Below are 19,523 nucleotides of genomic sequence, written 5' to 3'. Positions count from 1 at the left end.
AAGACACACACACACACACACACACACACGCCGTGACAAGTGAGAAATAAAACAGTGTCTTATAAGATGTGCCAGAGAAAAGAGAAGTTTCCAACGTTTTTAGCTCTACCTGATAAAATGGGAAATTTAAAAATGTTTTATTTACACTATACCATTCAAAAGTTTGGGTTTGTGGCAAGTAATGTCTAAATGAAGAGGAATGAAGAGGAATGAAATGTGATATAAAATTCCCTTTCAGTGTTGAAGCTGCTGAAGATGGCCACAGGAATGAGATCTCTTCTGGATACAGTAGTTCAAGCTTTACCGCAGGTCAGTAAATTCATATGTCTCATTGCTGTTGTGGAATAACTTTATAGATTATGGTGTATGTTTTTGTAGCTTCATTCTGGTGATGTTCTGGTTCGCTAGGTTGGAAATCTGGGTCTGCTGTTTATGCTGCTGTTCTTCATCTATGCAGCACTGGGAGTCGAACTCTTTGGCAAGCTTGGTTGGTATACCTTTCATTTCCTGTTATCATACACAACAACACTGTTCAGACGTTTGGGGTCAGTGAGGTAGGCTACTGTATTTGAAACCTTACTCAAAGCATGTTTTGCAAGGTTCCCCTTTCTGACAAACATATTTTATTGGACTGTCCAGCTTTGGACTGTCCAGAACTCACTTAAAGTGTAATTTAGCATAATTTTGCATAATTGCATTAATTTTTTTTTATCATATGTTAATGTAAAAAATCTTGTGTGATATAACTTGTTTGTTTGTTTGTTTGCTGATTTTTATTGTATTTGTTATACTTGTATTTTTTCAATTGTTTTTGCCATGAAAATAGCCTAAGAAGCTGACATCGCATTAAATAAATAAATATACTACTACTGTTTTTGAAAAAAAAGTCTCTTAATCTCAACAAGGCTGAATTATTTAATCAAAAATACAGTAAAAACTGTAATATTGTGATATTATTACTGTTTAAACAGTTAGAATATATTCATATAATTTATTCATGTGATTTATTCATAATTTATTCAGCATCACATGATCCTTCAGAAATCATTCTAATACTCTGATTTGCTGCTGAAGAAACATTTATTATTACTATGTTGAGAACAGTTTCTCAATGTTTTTGTGAAGACGAAAAATGTATTCGATTAATAGAAATATTCAAAAGAACATTATTTATTTGAAATAGATTGTTTGTAACATTACAAATATATTTAGCGTCACTTTTAATCAATTCACTGCATCTTAGCTAAATAAAAGTATTAATATATTGCAAAAATATCTTACAGACCCCAAACTTTGAACAGTAGTGCATATTGTTACTTAAAACAAGTCAAAGTGTATTTGGATAAAGTATTAAAATGAATTGTTTTTAAATCAGAATGTTCTGAGGATAACCCGTGTGAGGGGTTGAGCAGACATGCTACATTTCAGAACTTTGGCATGGCATTCCTCACTCTGTTCCGCGTTTCCACCGGAGACAATTGGAATGGAATCATGAAGGTATTTTGTAAACCATAAAAATATTCATGCATGTCTCAAATACCGGATTATGGAATGCTGATATTTAATGGAAGCTCTTAATTAGACTCACCCTCATGTCAAGTTCCAGAGTGAGGCTATTCAAAAGATTATTTGTTTCCCACATATGGTGCATTATCATGGCTTGTCACTTTCTGAGCAGGACAGAACTCACAATTTCTGTGTGTTTGTGTGTGTGTTTAGGATACCCTGCGAGAATGTAAAAATGACAGATGTCTGAGTTACCTGCCGCTTCTGTCGCCACTGTACTTTGTGACATTCGTGCTGGTGGCACAGTTTGTGCTGGTGAATGTTGTGGTGGCTGTGCTCATGAAACATTTAGAGGAGAGTAACAAAGACGCCCGTGAGGAGGCCGAGATGGAGGCAGAGTTGAAGGAAGAGCTTCATGGCATGCGTACACAAAGCACCGCCTCTGTGGGCGGAGCCATTGGGCTTGAGGGTACAGCTGTTAAAATGGAGACTCTCTCACATGAACAGGTCAGTTCTGTACATTCTTTTATAATTCTTCTATACATAAAGCAAAATGTTGTATAGAAGAATTATAATAATATTATACAAAATATTATACCAAGGAACCCCCTCCCCATATATTTAATAGACATTATTAGATTAGAGTAATGCTAAATGTATTTTAGCTATGTTTACGATTAGAAAAAAAAATCTGAAAGTTTAATGTACTTAAACACTCTTTGGTGAAGTTGATTAGAAAAGGCTAAATGGTCTTAAAAAATAGTCTAACATTTGATCTTCATGGTCAAAAATGACCTCCCTAGGAAATGAAATTACAAAAACAACCATTTTTTGAGGGTAAAATCTACAAATCAGCCACAACAAAATAGTCTTTGATAGTTTTTAATATATATGCTAGAAAATACTCTTATAAGCCACTAGGGAATACACAGCCCTATGAAAATATGGGTATACAGGTATCTAGTGGTTACACTATGGTATTAAATATATTAAATATTAAATATTTTCTTTATTTCTCCCACCGGATGGAATTTAAAATGTTAATTTTTGACGGAAATATCCCTTTTGAATAACTTTTTGAAAATAATAAATATTTTAAATTATTTTATGTAGGAAAAATAGTACATAATTTAGAGGACAATGTTGTCTAGGACCATGAAATCCCCTTAAAATACATAATGTTAAAGAATAAATGTCATTGAAACAAAATACATTATATTCCTTTAATTAAAAAAAAAAAGTAGACTTGTCCACTTTCACTGCCAAGGATCACAAGTGTGACCCCTAACTGAGGAATACCAGAGGGTTAAAAGAGGTAGTTAAGTTTTAGAATTAACATTCTGTAAAATTAACATTATGTATTATATTAAATAAAGATTATTATATTGAATATGTAATTTATATAATAATAATAATATATTTTTGCAGGGTTTTGTTTTTTTATTTGGACATGCAGCATCTTCAATGACTGTTAAAGCACATAATATCGCTTGTGTTTTCAGGGCCAAGACCCCAATTATGGCAATTTCCTGACAGTTAGTAGGCCATCTATATCACGGATGCTGTCCTTACCTAATGACAGTTACATGCTCTATCCTGTTAAGCCTGTATATGGGTCCATTCATGAGCGAGTGTCCAAACAGGACTCCACACTACCAGGTGACAAAACCAAACCAGTTCTTACTGGTCATGGCACATGTGCAGAGAGAGAATATGACTAAAGCTGTTTGTGTTTTCTTCAGGCTCCTCTCTCTCACTCGGCACCCAGCCCTGTGAAGATAGTGCCGTAATGCAGGTTCTAGGAACTGCGTCTCAGACAAACCTGGCTGCCGTTCCTGCTCACCACTCTCTAAATCAAAGAGCAAGATCTTGTAATGCCTTCAGAGCCCTGCGGAGACAGGTACTGCAGCACTCTCTTCCTCATGACTGTTTTATATTAGGGATGACAATCGATTAAATTAATTAGACAATTATATAAAATGAACAAAAAATGTCTGTAATGAAATAGAAAAATTGTGACATTGATCGTGTGAACATTTGTACAAATGTCAGATGTTCTTGCTTTCATTGGTTCATTCTCATAAAATGCTGTGAACATGATCAACAGATTTTACACAGACTTGTTAAGTTTATGCTGCTGTCATAAAAAAAAAGATCATACATTAAATATCCGTCTATCTATCTCTGTCTGTCTATCATTTAAATTAAAATAATATCACATATGTAAATTTCCATTTATATAAATGATTATTTAAAGTGTTATAAATATTTAATCTATTAATACATATATATATATATATATATATATGGTCATTTTGATTAAATTTATTACATTTGCATTACATCTATTTATTACATAAAATGTTATTATTGTTTTCTAAATTAATACAAAATATAATAGTCAACTTGTTTAAATTTGGATTAAATCTATAAATTAAATATGAATTCTAAAATAAAAATACTTAAAATATTCAATTATTAAATATTTAATAAAAAATAAATATATAATTTGAATATTTGATACAAATATATCATTTGATGATTGATTTAATATATAATTTAATCTATGATGTATATCTATAATCTCTAATCATTTTGTATTAAATTGTGTATTTGGTTTAATTTATTTTCAATAAATTGATTAAATCTATTACATTATATTAAAAATAGCAATCAGGATTGTCATGTAATTTATCGTTTTTAAATGTGTGTGCTGACAGTACATGTGTTCTTACCTGCAGCAAGCAATAAAGAGTGACTCCGTTGATTCAACAAACACTGACTCCAGAGACACTTTACACATCCCGAGCAAACCCTGCTCCAGTGATAACCTTCATCTCAAAGTACCCAGCATTCCCCTCACTGGTGGATCTGCCCCGTGTTCGCCCCAGGCCTCACCTCCCCCTCCCCTCCGCAACCGGACAGCGAGCGTACAAACAAACAGACACGTGTACAGCCAGCGCAGCATCCCCTGTCGACAGGCCGCGTACGAGACACAATCTAGAAAAGCTCTAGAAATAACACACACACATGCACAAACCAAACTACAGGATTCACATGAGGTGACCCGAATCAGCACGAACATTACCCAAAGAAGAGCCTCTCAGCGTGTGGCACGCAGCCATAACTTGTCCCCTTATGAACCGCCCTTCTGTTCTGAATCCCAGTCTCAAGATTCATTACACGGTGGGGCATCCCGCCAGCCGGGCACCAGTAACGCTCAATGTCTACGTAAGTACAACAGTGTGGAAAATAATGGCTTCCTATCTCAACTCCACGTCCCTCGGCATCACTCGACACACAAGGAAGAGTTACTGCTTCAGCAGCAGCCACCTGGACCTACTCCAACGCCCAAGAAGGAGAAAATGAGCCCGCCGTGCATCTCCATCGACCCTCCCACCGACGCAGAGTTTCCGTCTCCAGCTGCCAGTCAGGAGGAGCGCAGCACAGTCCTGAGACGGCGGACACCGTCCTTCGACTCCACACTACCACGGGAGTCCATAGATCTTCCTGACATGCAGGATGAACCTCTTTTGCCTAGTCATTTGCCCCTCCCACAATTCTCTTTTGACCAGTCGGATGTAAGTTCGCTGAGCAGCCTGTCGGAACTGCTTTCTGATAGTGACCAGTCGACGCACTCCTTCCCTCCCGAGGCGCGTTTGGGGATGGTGGGAGACGCAGCTCAGAGTCCACTCAGGAAGAAGGTATTGGTCAGAATGGCCAGCACTAGGGATCCAGGAAATGAGGATTCGTTTGCCTAGGAGGCCACGCAGGAAGCCACTCACGCATTCCGCTTTTTAATAACAGGAAGAGGCGGTGTTGGCAAAAGTATGCAAATGTGTTTCTGATGGAACTGATGTTTTTTTGCCTGATCATATTGATTAGGGAACTTTTATTAGTGTTCATCACAAACACTGATGTTGAGACGTTTTATGTGAGTTCATATGAACATCCATCACAGAAACATGTTGCATCGTGGCATATGATCACTGCACATGACCGTGCAATTTTAACCCTCGTATTTAGTTTGGGGTCTGAAAGGTTGATAGTTTCACAGCTCAAAAAGTGTCATTTAAAGTTACCCTGAAAAGCCTGGAAAATGAACTCTAAGTTTATTGAACCTTTAGACAAAACAAAAAAAAGTTTGCTTATGTGTTTTTTGTTGAGTTTGTTTAAGGGGGCACAATTGCTTCAGTCCAGTAAATGTATAAAATATAACAATTACTTTTAAGTTTACTTATATCAGTAAGGATTTCACCGCAAAAAGACACATGCGCCATGTCCTGAAGGAGGAAGCATTGATGGCTTGTTTTTGTTTTTAAATTTTGACACACCAATTGGGATCCAGCATTTGTGTGACAGACATGAATGACACCTCAAATCATGCAGAGAGTTTTGTTTTTTAAAAGATTAGATTTCCTTCTCTAGCTGGCAAAAAATAACACTCAAGATGGCCTGAGAAATTATAAAAATCTAGTTTATTTAAAAAAAAAATGTTTTAATCAGATTGACCCCAAACAAAATCAACATGTATTGTATTATATAATAATTAACTGACATGTGCATGCCAAATTTGTGGTAAATCAGAGAGTTAAAGTTCAGTAATCTCTGTTTTGTTTCAGTCTGAGGAACAGAATAAAATAATTTGAAGGGAAATGAGTTATTATTAGTAAGTCAAGCTCAACAGAACTTGAGGGTTAAATGGTAGCACTAGGCTATGTGTCATCGTCAAGCAAACCCTTACATCACATGATTAATTAACTTTAAAGTCATGCCCTAATTTTAACACCCTGTTGTCTTACAGAGTATACGACACATAGAGATATTTTAGCTGAAACATGTGCATGTTTCATAATGCAGATTGTGTAACTAAATGAATGAGATGATTATTCTATTTTGTAAAGAGTCAGAGTTTTACATGTTGTTGGCCTTCAGGAAGAAGCGTGTTAAAGGAATGTTCCGGATTTAAGTTCTACATCTGTGCTGCAGATTAATACAGAAAATCATTTTGATTTGTTCGTCAGTTTGTGTGTACAGTGATGCAGTGGAAGTCTATGGGGAAAAGCATTTCAGCAGAATAAAACAGACACTGTTTTGAAACTATAGTCGCAAGACTTTAGCATTGCGTCGACATGACACTAGTGTAATAACATTTCCTAATAACCCTGTCTATGCAAATCCAATTTTTAGTCTCTACACTGAAACTGTTTTCACTCAGAAGGTAATAAATTTCACATGGCAAGTAACACATTGAAGTGAACATGAAATTTTGAAGTAGATCTAAAATATAATAATATTGAAATAGTATTTTCTTGTAAAATGTGCTCCGATTTTACAGTCTGTGGAGGACTTGGAGTGCCGCTTTAAAGTAAAATCAATAAATCAATAATGTATTAATTCAGAATAAAAATGTATTATTTTTTTCAAATTGAAAAATAAATACACATATCTAAATTTAGTTTAATTTAGAGTTTAAAAGAGTTTAATTTATTTTGTAATGTAGTTAAATGTAATAATAACACATAGGTAGCGACCAGAAATTAATCGTGTACAGAAAAAACTTTTTTTTAAACCTTCTGAAATATTTTCCCCTTTGACTTTCATTGTAAGGGCCTTACTTTAAACACGTCTTTATACAACCCGAATTCCGGAAATGTTGGGACGTTTTTTAAATTTGAATAAAATGAAAACTAAAGGACTTTCAAATCACATGAGCCAATATTTTATTCACAATAGAACATAAAGAACATAAATGTTTTAACGGATAAATTTTACACTTATCTACTAAATGAGCTCATTTCAAACTTGATGCCTGCTACAGGTCTCAAAAAAGTTGGCACGGGGACAACAAAGGGCTGAAAAAGCAAGAAATTTTGAAAAGATTCAGCTGGGAGAACATCTAGCAACTAATTAAGTTAATTGATATCAGGTCTGTAACATGATTAGCTATAAAAGGGATGTCTTAGAGGCAGAGTCTCTCAGAAGAAAAGATGGGCAGAGGTTCTCCGATCTGTGAAAGAGTGCGTAAAAAGATTGTGGAATACTTTAAAAACAACGTTCCTCAACGTCAAATTGCAAAGGCTTTGCAAATCTCATCATCTACAGTGCATAACATCATCAAAAGATTCAGAGAAACTGGAGAAATCTCTTTGCGTAAGTTCAAAAGCCAGCATCTCTGATGGTATGGGGGTGCATAAGTGCATACGGTATGGGCAGCTTGCATGTTTTGGAAGGCACTATGAATGCTGAAAGGTATATAAAGGTTTTAAACCAACATATGCTCCCCTCCAGATGACGTCTATTTCAGGGAAGGCCTTGTGTATTTCAGCAGGACAATGTAAAAGCACATACTGCAACTATTACAACAGCATGGCTTCGTAGTAGAAGAGTCCGGGAGCTGAATTGTCCTGCCTGCAGTCCAGCTCTTTCACCTATAGAGAACATTTGGTGCATCATTAAACAAAAAATACGTCAAAAACGACCACGAACTCTTCAGCAGCTGGAAACCTATATCAGGCAAGAATGGGACCAAATTCCAACATCAAGACTCCAGAAACTCATATAACCTCGATGCCCAGATGTCTTCAAACTGTTTTGAAAAGAAGAGGAGATGCTACACCATGGTAAACATGCTCCCGTCCCAACTATTTTGAGACCTGTAGCAGGCCTCAAATTTGAAATGAGCTCATTTTTTGCATAAAATTGTAAAATTTCTCAGTTTAAACATTTGTTATGTTATCTATGTTCTATTGTGAATAAAATATTGGCTCGTGTGATTTGAAATTCTTTTAGTTTTCATTTTATTCAAACGTCCCAACATTTACGGAATGTGGGTTGTATAAATGTGCAGTGTTCTTTCTTTTGAATTGTAATTTCACTGACATGCTTCATGTAAACTTTCAATCAGGACATTTATTTATTTATTTATTTATTCCATGCACAAGCATAGAGATTTCCAAAGAAATGAGCTAGCATGAATGCTAACACTTATTTTTGTTTGACAACATTGGTGTTTTAGACCATCAAGGGATGAATTCGGTAATAATTAGCCCATGAACATTTACATTTAGGCAAAGTATTGAATAGCATTATCATTATTTCCGTTCTTGTCAGTGTTGCAGTATTTACAACAACATGACGCTTGTTTTTAAAAAAAAAAAAAAAAGTCGTGACGTATTGTCAAGTATGGTGACCCATACTCGAAATTGGTGCTCTGCGTTTAACCCATCCAAGTGCACACACACACACAGCAGTGAGTAGTGAACAAATGCACATGCACACACACACACACACACACACACACACACACACACGCGCGCGCACACGCGCACACGCACACACGCACACACTCACACCCGGAGCAGATGCTGCGGCACCCGGGGAGCAGTTGGGGGTTCGGTGCCTTGCTCAAGGGCACCTCAGTCGTGGTATTGAGGGTGGAGAGAGCGCTGGACATTCACTCCCCCCACCTACAATCCCTGCCGGCCCGAGACTCGAACCCGCAACCTTTCGATTACGAGTCCGACTCTCTAACCATTAGGCCACGACTTCCCCGTTTAGTACCAATGTCATTTCCTCACATAAAGACAGACGTGCATCTAACATTCCCCCACATTACCAGTCAAACATGGGCTTTTCACACTTAACCCTGTGCTAACAACTCTTTTAAATAATAAATGTTTCTTGAGCAGCAAAACAGCATATTAGAATGATTTCTGGAGATTCATGTGACACTGGAGTAATGATGCTGAAAATTCAGCTTTTTTCCATCACAGGAATAAGTTACATTTTAAAAATGAATTCAAATAGAAAATTATTTAATTATTTTATTCATTATTTTATATTTATATTAGATTTTTTTATTATTATTAAATGAATGGAGCCTTGGTGAGCATAACAGAGCATTTAAAAAAAATACCACAAACTTTTAAACAGTCGTGTTCATTTCCACTGATAAATAAGCAGTTATTAGAACAGGTCACATACATTCACCTGGGGTTTAAAAAAATTATTTTCAAGTGTGAAAAGCCCTCTAAAAATAGTGATTGATTGATTGATTGCAGTTTACACATTCTCAAACTCATGCTAATACATATTTTTATGTATTGGCATTGTTATTATGCCTGGCTTATCTTTAAAAAATGTTTTTTATAATTAACTAGAGTGTAATGGAGGTATTTGGGAAAATCAAGGGCTGCTAAATATAAATGAGTATTGCTGTATTGAGGTCAGGATATGTGTCCCGTATGCAGTGTGAGATCCAGAATGCTGTTTGACTGCTTCATGATGCTTTTGGGTGCAACTACAGATGAGAGCACCCATTGAGTATCAAGATACATTTTGTTGAAAAACTATGGGCATTAAACGGTTAGAGATTGTTAACTACTATTTTGCTCCCAATGCTGTGTTTCTGTAATCCAGATCAGTGTGTAAACAGGACAAATGCCAATAGTTTCCAATAATAGGGTACAAAATAGGGCTTAAAATAACTTCAATAATAAAAGGAATATTACAAAAAATAATAATAAAAAAACTATGTGTCAGTGAAAGGAGGCATTTGGGGGGGGGGGGGGGGGGGGTTAGTTTGGGCTTAAATGTTGGTTTGTAGTTATTGTTAAATGTTTATGTCCCATAAAGTAACAAAAAATAAAAAATAAATTCTTTAATGTAACCTTAATAACAGGGTTGAATGGTTGACGTTTGAAACTAGCTATTGGCATGCTGTGAATTTTATGTTAGCTAATAGTTTATTAAACATATTAATAGCTCTTTGTCTGAAGAACATGACAATTTTATATTTATTTATTTTATAAAAAAGCCACAGGACACTAGTTTGTACCCTATTTGTGGAGAATTCCATCCTCCAAACTTCACTTGCAAGGTTTTTGTCATCCATTTATTCATATTGGTTTTTGAAACATAAACAATACTGTACCTTGTAATATCCCCAATGTATTTGAAATGATAAACAAGGACAGCACCAGAAAGCTTCTGTCTGTTGACCTGGTAATAATAGCATGTATATCAACCCAACTGTATTATTGCCCTTATTTCTGTTGTTTTTTCTTATGGCATAATAAAGCACACTACCATAAGGGACACGCTGTATTATAAATCTAGTAATAGCTACATACCTGGAAACATTTTATAGCTTCAGATTTATATTCAAGTTTTATGGAAACAAGATTGAAATGATTTAAGAGGAAAGCTGTCTTTTGATGCTTAAACCTAAAGCATTGTCTCATAGAGTATTGTTTTCACTGATACACAGCAAAGGCTTCAAAAACAATATTGTATCATAACTGGGCAATGTTTGTATTATTATTTTATTTTTTGTAACAAAACCTGTTATTTTAGTAGCATTTTTATTTTAGCTTTTAGGATTTCAGTTTTAACCAAAACTATATTATTTTTATCATTCATATTATGGATAATTAATTAATATTATTAGTATTTATTAAAATTTTTAATTAACTTTTGTTTTTATATTTTCAGTTTTCATTTAAGTAATTTTGATTAAGGCTTTTGCTATTTCTATATTATATAGCATTAATTTATTTGCATTTCAGTTATAGTTTATTATTTATTATTTCATTTACATATCTTATTTCAGCTTTATTTCAGTTAATTAATGTTCATATATATGAATATATATATATATATATATATGACAGAATTTTATTCTTATAACAGCACAGTCATAAATTAGTTTACAGTTTTTCACCTTCTCTCAAACACTTCAATTAAATTGACAATTCACCCAAAAATGAAAATTCTGTCATTATTTACTCACCATCATGTTATTCCAAAACTGCATGCTGTTATTATATTTTTTCTGTGGAATATGGTTTTGTCATTTTGGAATCCCAGCACACAAAATAGCATCATCCAGCAGTCTGCTTCACTGTACTGGTTCATCTTTATTCAGGACCTCATGGTACTGTATATGTCATCTTAAAGACTTTAATAACCACTTTAACTTCTTCCATTAACAAAATATAACAATTACATCTCTGCTTCAGTGGGAATTTGTGTCATTTTACCATATCATGCAATTAGACGGAATTAGAGCAAGCACACGCATTCCCACCCACACTCACTCACTCACACACACACACACACACACATGTGCACAACTATGCTTGTTAAAGTAAACAATCTGTTCCAGTAATCTCAGTTATCTCATCCGGAATGTCTCTGACTGCTACTAGAGTCCATCAGCAAACACACACACACACTCATTTGCTCACTCTCTTCACCATTTCTCATTATTTCTCTCTCTCTCTCTCTCTCTCTCTTAATGGTGGCATACTGTACTTATAAACACATGTTCTAATTCTCTCTCAACAAAAACAGATTTTAACACAAATGACTTGGACAGAACTGATTTAACTGCAGTAGACGTTGATTGATGTATCGTTGGGTACTTCTGTCAGTCAGCTGTGCTAAGACTGTATCATTTGATAATCAGAAACACAAAAATAATAATATAATATAAGCTATCCTTTTGTTATACTTAAAGGTGCACCAAGTAACTTTTTGCAATTGGCAAAAAGTTTTACTCTGAAAGAAACGAATAGTACTTTTGTCAAATGTATTGTAAATTTTAGATATGAAATATGACTCCACTCATATCAGTGGTCTAAAACCCTTCTTATTTAAGTTTTAGTTTTTCAAGTTAAAGTTTTTCATGTACGATTTATATTTTATTTAATTTATTTTATTTCAATCACTTTATTTAAAATAACAAAAATGTTTTTAATAAGCACCAAAAACTTTTGCTTTTAAATGATGCAACAGCCAAAACTTAGTGCACCTTTAATTATTTTTTGTTTCTTTAATTAAACAATAATAATAAAATGCTTATTTGTAGCCGAATGTCAAACATTTGGGTAGGCAATCACAATCAACCCAAAACATCCATCTTTGCTCAGGTTAAAGTGAGACTATATATTATCAGACTGTATTATAGTGCGGACTACAGAAGGTGAGCATCATCCCCTCGCCACCCCGTTACTAAAATGCGATACGATACATTTAGCTAACATTGACGGCAGTCTATACTCTGTCCTTTAGCACTGCTATATTCCTTGCCTTCTGATTGGTTATGGATTAAAATGCAGGTGGGATCTTGTATCCAGGGGGGCGGGTCTCCACGGTTTCGATGAGCGGTGGACTCTGGTAAGCGTTGACGGGAATGGTGGTCTGACCGATGACGTCGTTGGAGGGGTACGGCTGCTTGGGCGGCTGGCCGGCCGTGTGCTCGGTGGCGAACAGTGTAATGTCAGTACCAAGCAGGAACCTCTGAATGGCGCACACCGTTAAGCCCGCCTAGTCAAGATAACCAGGATTATGCATATTAGTCTGATTAGCATGTTAGTGAGAAAGACAATCACACTTAAGAGGTATCAGCAAGAGTTAGTTGGAATGCTTGAGCTAACCAAGTTTCAGTGTAAACACACAAGAAGAATATTTTTTGACTCTACTTGACCTAGAAGTATAATTATAATTGTGACGGAAGAAGTGACTTTAATCAGAGTACACAATATATGTAATCTTATGTGAATGCCTGTGTTTGCGTCTAGTGTCTATTTTCACCCAGGACATGTTTTTATGGAGTTTTAGTGAAGTGAAAATTGTACATTACATATATCATCTACTCTGACTAAAATATATTGCTTCCCATTCAAAAAAACTAAACAAACACTTGAGGTAGGTTAATGCAAAATATTTTTTGCATTCTTTCAGTTTTACAGCAATCATAATTTGTCATAATACATGCTATAGTCATACATCTACTGTATATACAGTGGCCAAACGTCTGTGCACATTTACACTATTGTACAAAATTTGGGGGTCAGTAAGATTTTTTAATGTTAAAATTTTGAAAAAGTCTCTTATGCTCACATTTATTGGCTAAAAATACAGTAAAAGTTGTAAAATTTAATTTTTAAATCATTGCCTTTTATCTGAATATATTTTAAAATGTCATTTATTTTTGTGATGGCAAAGCTGAATTTTCAGCAACCATTACTCCAGTCTTCAGTGTCACGTGACCCTTCAAAAATAATTGTGCTGCTTAATATTTTGTGGAAACTGTAATACATTTTTAAAAACTCTTGCTGACCTCAACATTTTAAACAGTAGTGTATATTTTCAAAAATATAATCAATTATTGAAAGCAAATTCTATCAAAAATTAACACTTAATTGTGACCCTGGACCACAAAAGGGTCAATTTTTCGAAATGGAGATTTATACATCACCTGAAAGCTGAATAAATTAACTTTCCATTGATGTGTGGTTTGTTAGGATCGGACAATATTTGGCTGAGATACAACTATTTGAAAATCTTGAATCTGAGGATGCAAAAAAATCTAAATATTGAGAAAATCGCCTTTAAAGTTGTCCAAATGTCCTTAGCAATGCATATTACTAATCAAAAATGAAGTTTTTATATATTTACAGTAGGAAATTTACAAAACATGATCTCTACTTAATATCCTAAAGATTTTTGGCATAAAAGAAAAATAGATAATTTTGACCCATACGATGTATTTTTGGCTATTGCTACAAATATACCCCAGCGACTGGTTTTGTGCTCCAGGGTTACAGTTTATGCTATTTTACTTAAAATCACTTTTAACATTGACCACATCTAATAATTGGCCAATTGGGTACAGTTATTATTTGAGAAAATCTTAAAATATTGGCTGATTAATTGTGATGGCAGATAAATGTATATCATTAGAATATAGTATATGTATACATAGTGTAGGTCAATATCTATAAAGCTATGCTTCATAATAACAGCAATAACATATATTATATTATTATACCAGCAATAACATATATAAAATCTTTAGAAATTGTAATACTTGTTTTACCAACATTTATGACACATTATTCTTGTGCTTTTAAGCTTCAGAGATTTATAATGCTTATTATAAATCTAGGTTATTATAAAGTGCACTCACTGTACACTCTCGAAGAACAAACATACAAAGCTGTCACTGGGGTAGTACCCTAAGGTACAAATGCTAAAAAGGTACACCTTTGTAGCTTATTTACCCCTAAATGGTCCATATTACTCCATTAAAGGTAAATATTAGTACTTTAAAAGTACATATTATAACCTAAAGTGTAAACCTTTTGAATTGCCCCAGTGATAGATTTGTACCTTTTTTCTGAGGGTATTGACCATACTAATAGCACTTTGTACTACTGTCAGACTAGCATAGATTAGTGTGTACTTAGGAGTAGTACATGAAATCTACATCTACACTACTGAGAGACTGTTAGGCTGTTTGGACAAAAGCCTCTGTTTATCCTCCATAAAGGCAGTGTTTTTAAACTTGTGCACTGCTAGCAGACATAGATACGCCTGAAACACAAACACCAATGCTGGCGGTCAAATATGAAAGTAATTGTGATGGTGTACTGTATGTATGGTGATAAGATGGAGTGTCTTACCCAGGTAAGGATGGAGAAGAAAGAGAAGGCAATAGCTGCTCGTGCTGCGTCTGACGCCTGCTCCAGCGGCAGCTCCTTAGGGGAAGTATGACTCCACTGACTGGCCAAAAAGCAGAATCCTACAAACCAAAGGAACGTCCACAATCCTAAAGAGAGGAGATTGGAAAATGTGTGGGGGAAATTACAAATATAGTCTTCAAAAAAATATTATTATTATTATTATTATTATTTTCAGCTACACTACATTTTATTATCATACAAACATATTGACAATTTCAGCATTTGGGCCTTTAGAACAAATCAGATTATTGTAGTTAACTAAAACTAAAACCTTATATAGCAAACAAACAAATATATATTATATACTAAAAATAAACCTTATATAGCATATTTGTAACATATTTGTTTAAGTCTAACTGAAATCAAGTCAAATATTTTTTAAAAAATCAGTTATTATTTCAGTTATTTGGCAAGGCAACATTTCTCATTTTAATTTAGTTTAACTTGATGTACTAAAATAACTAAAACTGAAATCAAATTTAATAAAAAAAACTATGTAGACATAAAAAGAAATCGAATAAAAATGAAACAACTTACTGAAAATTTGACTAAAATTAAAACAAAAACATAAGAATAAAAACTAATTCAAAATATTAACAAAAACTATTACAGTATCTCAATTATACTACAATAACACTGAAAAAAAGCATCTCCCCAGCCAGTTTATAATGAACCTTTTCATTGCTATGACACCCTGTACTAGATATTTCTCACTCTTTGTAAAGATATAGAGTAAAACTGTAATAAAAATGAAAAAACTAACTAACTAAATAAATAAATATTTCATATTGACATTTGAACGGTCATCAGTGGTCATAAATGCACAAGTAAATGAAAATCACTGACTGGATATAATTGTGACTGCATCAGAATAAACTAATTATCGTCACTCACAAAATCACAATGATTCATGAGTATTTTTACCTGAAAAAACCATCTCCAACAGCACTGCTCTCTTTCTGTCTTTAACACTGCTGATCTGGGGGAAGTAGATGTCCAGGGCCAGGAAGAAGACGCAGGCTAAGAAAGCCACAATTCCTATAGTGATGCCGTAGTTACAGGCATCTGCGTTCTTATTAAAGACACAATGCAGTCGCTCACTGCCCATATTCACATAGCCCTCATTTATTATAGAAGCAAAGACCACCATGGAGAAGATCTAGAGAGAGACAGCCAAAAAAAGACATGAGTCACAACAATAGGTATATAACCTTCATCCCTGGTCGGTGTTAAATTAATAAAACCCCTTAAATGATTTGCTTTCTCAGAAGGCATCTAAGTGAAGCTTTTCTTCTCTTATATTATGCATGCTAAATGGAAGTGACACTACATTTTTTGCTGATGCCGTGTTATGCAATTACCAGGAAAGAATTTCATTTACACCTTAGGGAGAAAATGTGGCTAATTCACACTAATGCAACAGATCACGCACAACCACACGGTCCACACCCACTCAAACTGACAAGAGATCACCAGAAAAGTGCACATGTTGTGTAGTGTAGTGTTTGTTGGCGTAACAGTAAGAGAAAATCAGTAGCATTGCTCAGTTATTGTGGTGCCATGTGTTATTTTTGGCAATGACACATACATCACATCACATAGTCGTCATAGAAACAGCACCAGCTGCTTTGCTTATTGGCTGGCTAGATAAAACATTGTGATAAATGAAGAAGCAACATACAACATGCCTCTAAATATGCCTCAAAGCTCTACATCTGACCCTCTTTTGTTGGCGTGACCTAATGTACTCAGGTCGATTCAGTCACATTAAATAATATACCTTGAATAAATCAGTTAATTGAAACTAGTACAAAACATTTTAAAGTGTATGGAGGCTTTTTAAAATTCAAAACACAATTTTCCTCTGCCCTTAGGCACAGATCTGGTAATTGGCGTGCATTTATGAACATATCAGTCATCCGTGAAATTAAGTTCATTTATAGTTCAAGCTCACTTTGTCATTTCTGAGAAAGACCATTGGCTTTGAAAGTTTTAAAACAGAACAGTATGGTTATTATCCTATAATACAGTTTTGATAACTTAGTTCTAGTAACTAAAATAAAAAATATTGCAATGTTTAATGAGATCTGACATTAAATTTTTTTTTTTTTTTTTTTTTTAAATAGTATATTTCAATAAACTAAACCTCTGGTGTTCCATCTGCATATGGAGAAAAAAAATGGTCTTTTCTCATAATAATGATGACTTTATGACAAAATGTTTAAGTTTGAATTTTTTCCCTCACCAATTTTTTGTCAATGGTACATATTTGTTAGCACATTACTAATCATAAAACTTAACTTTTATTATTAATTTTGTTATTGCAATGCACAAATGAAGCAAGGGTTGTAACACCAGTGACAACAGCACAGACAAATCCGCAAAAAGCACTATTGATCAGACTAAAATCAATATATTATACACCAATGGCATGTATATAAACCAAGTGAGAACATGACATATTATATAGCCTATTATAATTCTAGAAAAATGAAGAATGAAGAATAAAGATTTTATAATGTTTATTAAATATCTAAAATCTGTTAAATATCACTGTAGTTTATTATTATTAAAGTCATGTATCCATATTTTAAGAATGACCCAAACCAGTGGCACTACAGCAGTTTTAAAACTGCGCGTGCGTCACTACCACAGCAACATCTGACGTGCGTCCACCTAAAGAAGACAGCATCTTATAACACCCATTCATTACATTAAACGATTACAGACGCCAATTAAATGCTAAGCAATGAAAATATACAAAAATAAAAACATATAAAGCGCGTGGTGGAAAATCAACCCTGTTAAAATAATCGCTCGACCATTAAAAGGGAAACAGTAATGGCAATGCATCATTCTGTCAGTCATATTTAATGGAAGACCGCTGTTCTTACCCATGCCAGGACTCTTAGGATTGTCTGTGGTTGTTTGATGAACGCAATCAGATCAAAGGCCGAACCGGCTCGGCCCGCTCCAAACGAGCCCGCTCCATCCATCCTCCCAGAGGCGCTGCTGACTGCTGCTGCTGTGCGATACTCTGCGGAAGAGGAGAGGAGAGGAGAGCTGAGCGCGTGCACGAGCGCCTGCCCTGTCGTGCACACCCAGAGTCGAGCGCGCGCCTTTGATTCATCTCAGTAGCTCGAATCTCTTAAATCAGTTGAGTTCACAAAAGAAGATTGATTCAGTGACTCAGTAAGTGTTCCAATGTTGCCAAGAGTTGTTACCGCGGTTGTTTTTCATGTCCGCGGGTTGAGGCGACCCCAAAAGTACTAGCTACTATTAAGGCAAATTTAACATTTAATAGAAAATAAAATTATTTAGAGCAAATATTTTATAAATATAAAAAGCCAATTGCTAAAAATAAATACTGAAGTAAATAGTGTCTTTTCCAGTTAACAGTCTAGATCAGGTCACTTTATCTTTCATTTTTTTCACATGCAGGGTATGGCTTTTATCCAGGTATAGAAAATGATAACAATAATAGCCTAAATAAATTATGAATTTCAATAACGTCCTTATGTCATTTTAATTGTGCATAGTCATCAGTCATTTTTACACATTCATAATTCTCAGCAGCTATAGATCAGCAGTATGGATCACATGAAAATATCAGTTCCAAAACTCTTCTGGCTCACCTTTGTGCTTTTATACAAACTCTAATCTTGCCTTTCTATTTTTGGTGCTGGTCAGAGGTTTACATCTTGCTGTGTAGCATCTGTAATTCTGTGTCAAAGTCTCCTGAGGACAGTAGATTGTCAGAGCATCACCCCAGCTTTCTGGAAGTTGTTGGTGATTTTACAGACACGTCTTTGGTTCATTTTCACAGCTTTTATGATTTGTCTGTCACCAACTACTGTTGTTTTCTCAGCCGATCAGGTCGTTGTTGGTTGCTGGTGTCGCTGGTGGTTTCCAAACTCTTGATTTCTCCATGCCCTTTGTTTTTGCTATAGCTCTAATTAACTTCCTCTTTTCTTTTAGCATCCAAATTGCTTGCTTTTCTCTCAAAGTCAGCTCCCTCATCTTCATCCTGGTTTGTCTGTTTCATCACGAATGCAAGATTCACAATACAGAAGTAATGGACATAACTGATACAACACATTCCCTGCTTTTAATATCTGAAGAATTAATGCAACAGGACACAGCTGATCACTTAGAAAGACCTGTGAGGCAACTGTTTAAATACTTATGCTCACATCAGATAGAGGGATGAAACTCTAAAACTGCTGAACTTCTTAGCTGCTAAAACATCTGTGTTGAAATCACCCAATAATAAAATGTGACATTCTGTAGTTTTGTCTCATATTCATCTTTTAATATTTGTAAATGTCTTGACCTACATTTCACTGCCCTACATTTCACTGCTGGTTATACTCTGTATAATTGTGTATGTGACAAATAAATAAAACTCTTGACTCCACAGCCAACAGAGCAATTTTGTCTATACTGTTCCAATACTTTTGGAGGGCACTGTAAATAAATAAAAAA

The 19,523-nt window shown here is 34.7% G+C and overlaps 2 protein-coding genes across 2 annotated transcripts in view; one reads left to right on the top strand and one right to left on the bottom strand.

Annotated features, from left to right (window-relative positions):
* LOC306872740 (voltage-dependent T-type calcium channel subunit alpha-1H-like) overlaps positions 1–6,066 on the top strand; it is a 48,844-nt gene extending 42,778 nt beyond the window's left edge. Inside the window, exons 27-33 of the mRNA XM_079421500.1 lie at positions 239–309; positions 409–487; positions 1,376–1,497; positions 1,720–2,013; positions 3,009–3,165; positions 3,249–3,406; positions 4,248–6,066. Of these exons, the coding sequence (XP_079277626.1) occupies positions 239–309; positions 409–487; positions 1,376–1,497; positions 1,720–2,013; positions 3,009–3,165; positions 3,249–3,406; positions 4,248–5,267 (1,901 nt within the window). The 3' untranslated portion in view covers positions 5,268–6,066. The remainder of the gene's footprint in view (positions 1–238; positions 310–408; positions 488–1,375; positions 1,498–1,719; positions 2,014–3,008; positions 3,166–3,248; positions 3,407–4,247) is intronic.
* A 5,321-nt stretch (positions 6,067–11,387) lies between these two features.
* LOC306872758 (synaptogyrin-3-like) lies at positions 11,388–18,082 on the bottom strand. The gene is made up of 4 exons (XM_079421522.1): positions 17,933–18,082; positions 15,963–16,197; positions 14,979–15,124; positions 11,388–12,837 (listed from the first exon to the last, which is right to left on the bottom strand). The coding sequence occupies exons 1-4, from the start codon at positions 18,032–18,034 to the stop codon at positions 12,619–12,621; spliced, it is 702 nt and encodes a 233-aa protein (XP_079277648.1). The 5' UTR covers positions 18,035–18,082; the 3' UTR covers positions 11,388–12,618.
* Between the last annotated feature and the right edge of the window lie 1,441 nt (positions 18,083–19,523).

The sequence above is a fragment of the Barbus barbus genome (genome assembly GCF_936440315.1).
Source record: "Barbus barbus genome assembly, chromosome: 7".
NCBI classification, from domain to species: domain Eukaryota; kingdom Metazoa; phylum Chordata; class Actinopteri; order Cypriniformes; family Cyprinidae; genus Barbus; species Barbus barbus.
Note: the sequence above shows the minus strand (reverse complement) of the source record. Positions and strands in the feature narration are given on the sequence as shown.

Excerpts from the sequence above, each read along its gene's own strand:
- LOC306872758 (XM_079421522.1), bottom strand. The coding sequence starts at position 18,034 with ATGGATGGAGCGGGCTCGTTTGGAGCGGGCCGAGCCGGTTCGGCCTTT. Across the intron at positions 16,198-17,932 it reads TCCTAAGAGTCCTGGCATGG|ATCTTCTCCATGGTGGTCTT; the intron begins GTAAGAACAGCG and ends GTCTCTCTCTAG. Across the intron at positions 15,125-15,962 it reads GTTGGAGATGGTTTTTTCAG|GATTGTGGACGTTCCTTTGG; the intron begins GTAAAAATACTC and ends TCCTCTCTTTAG.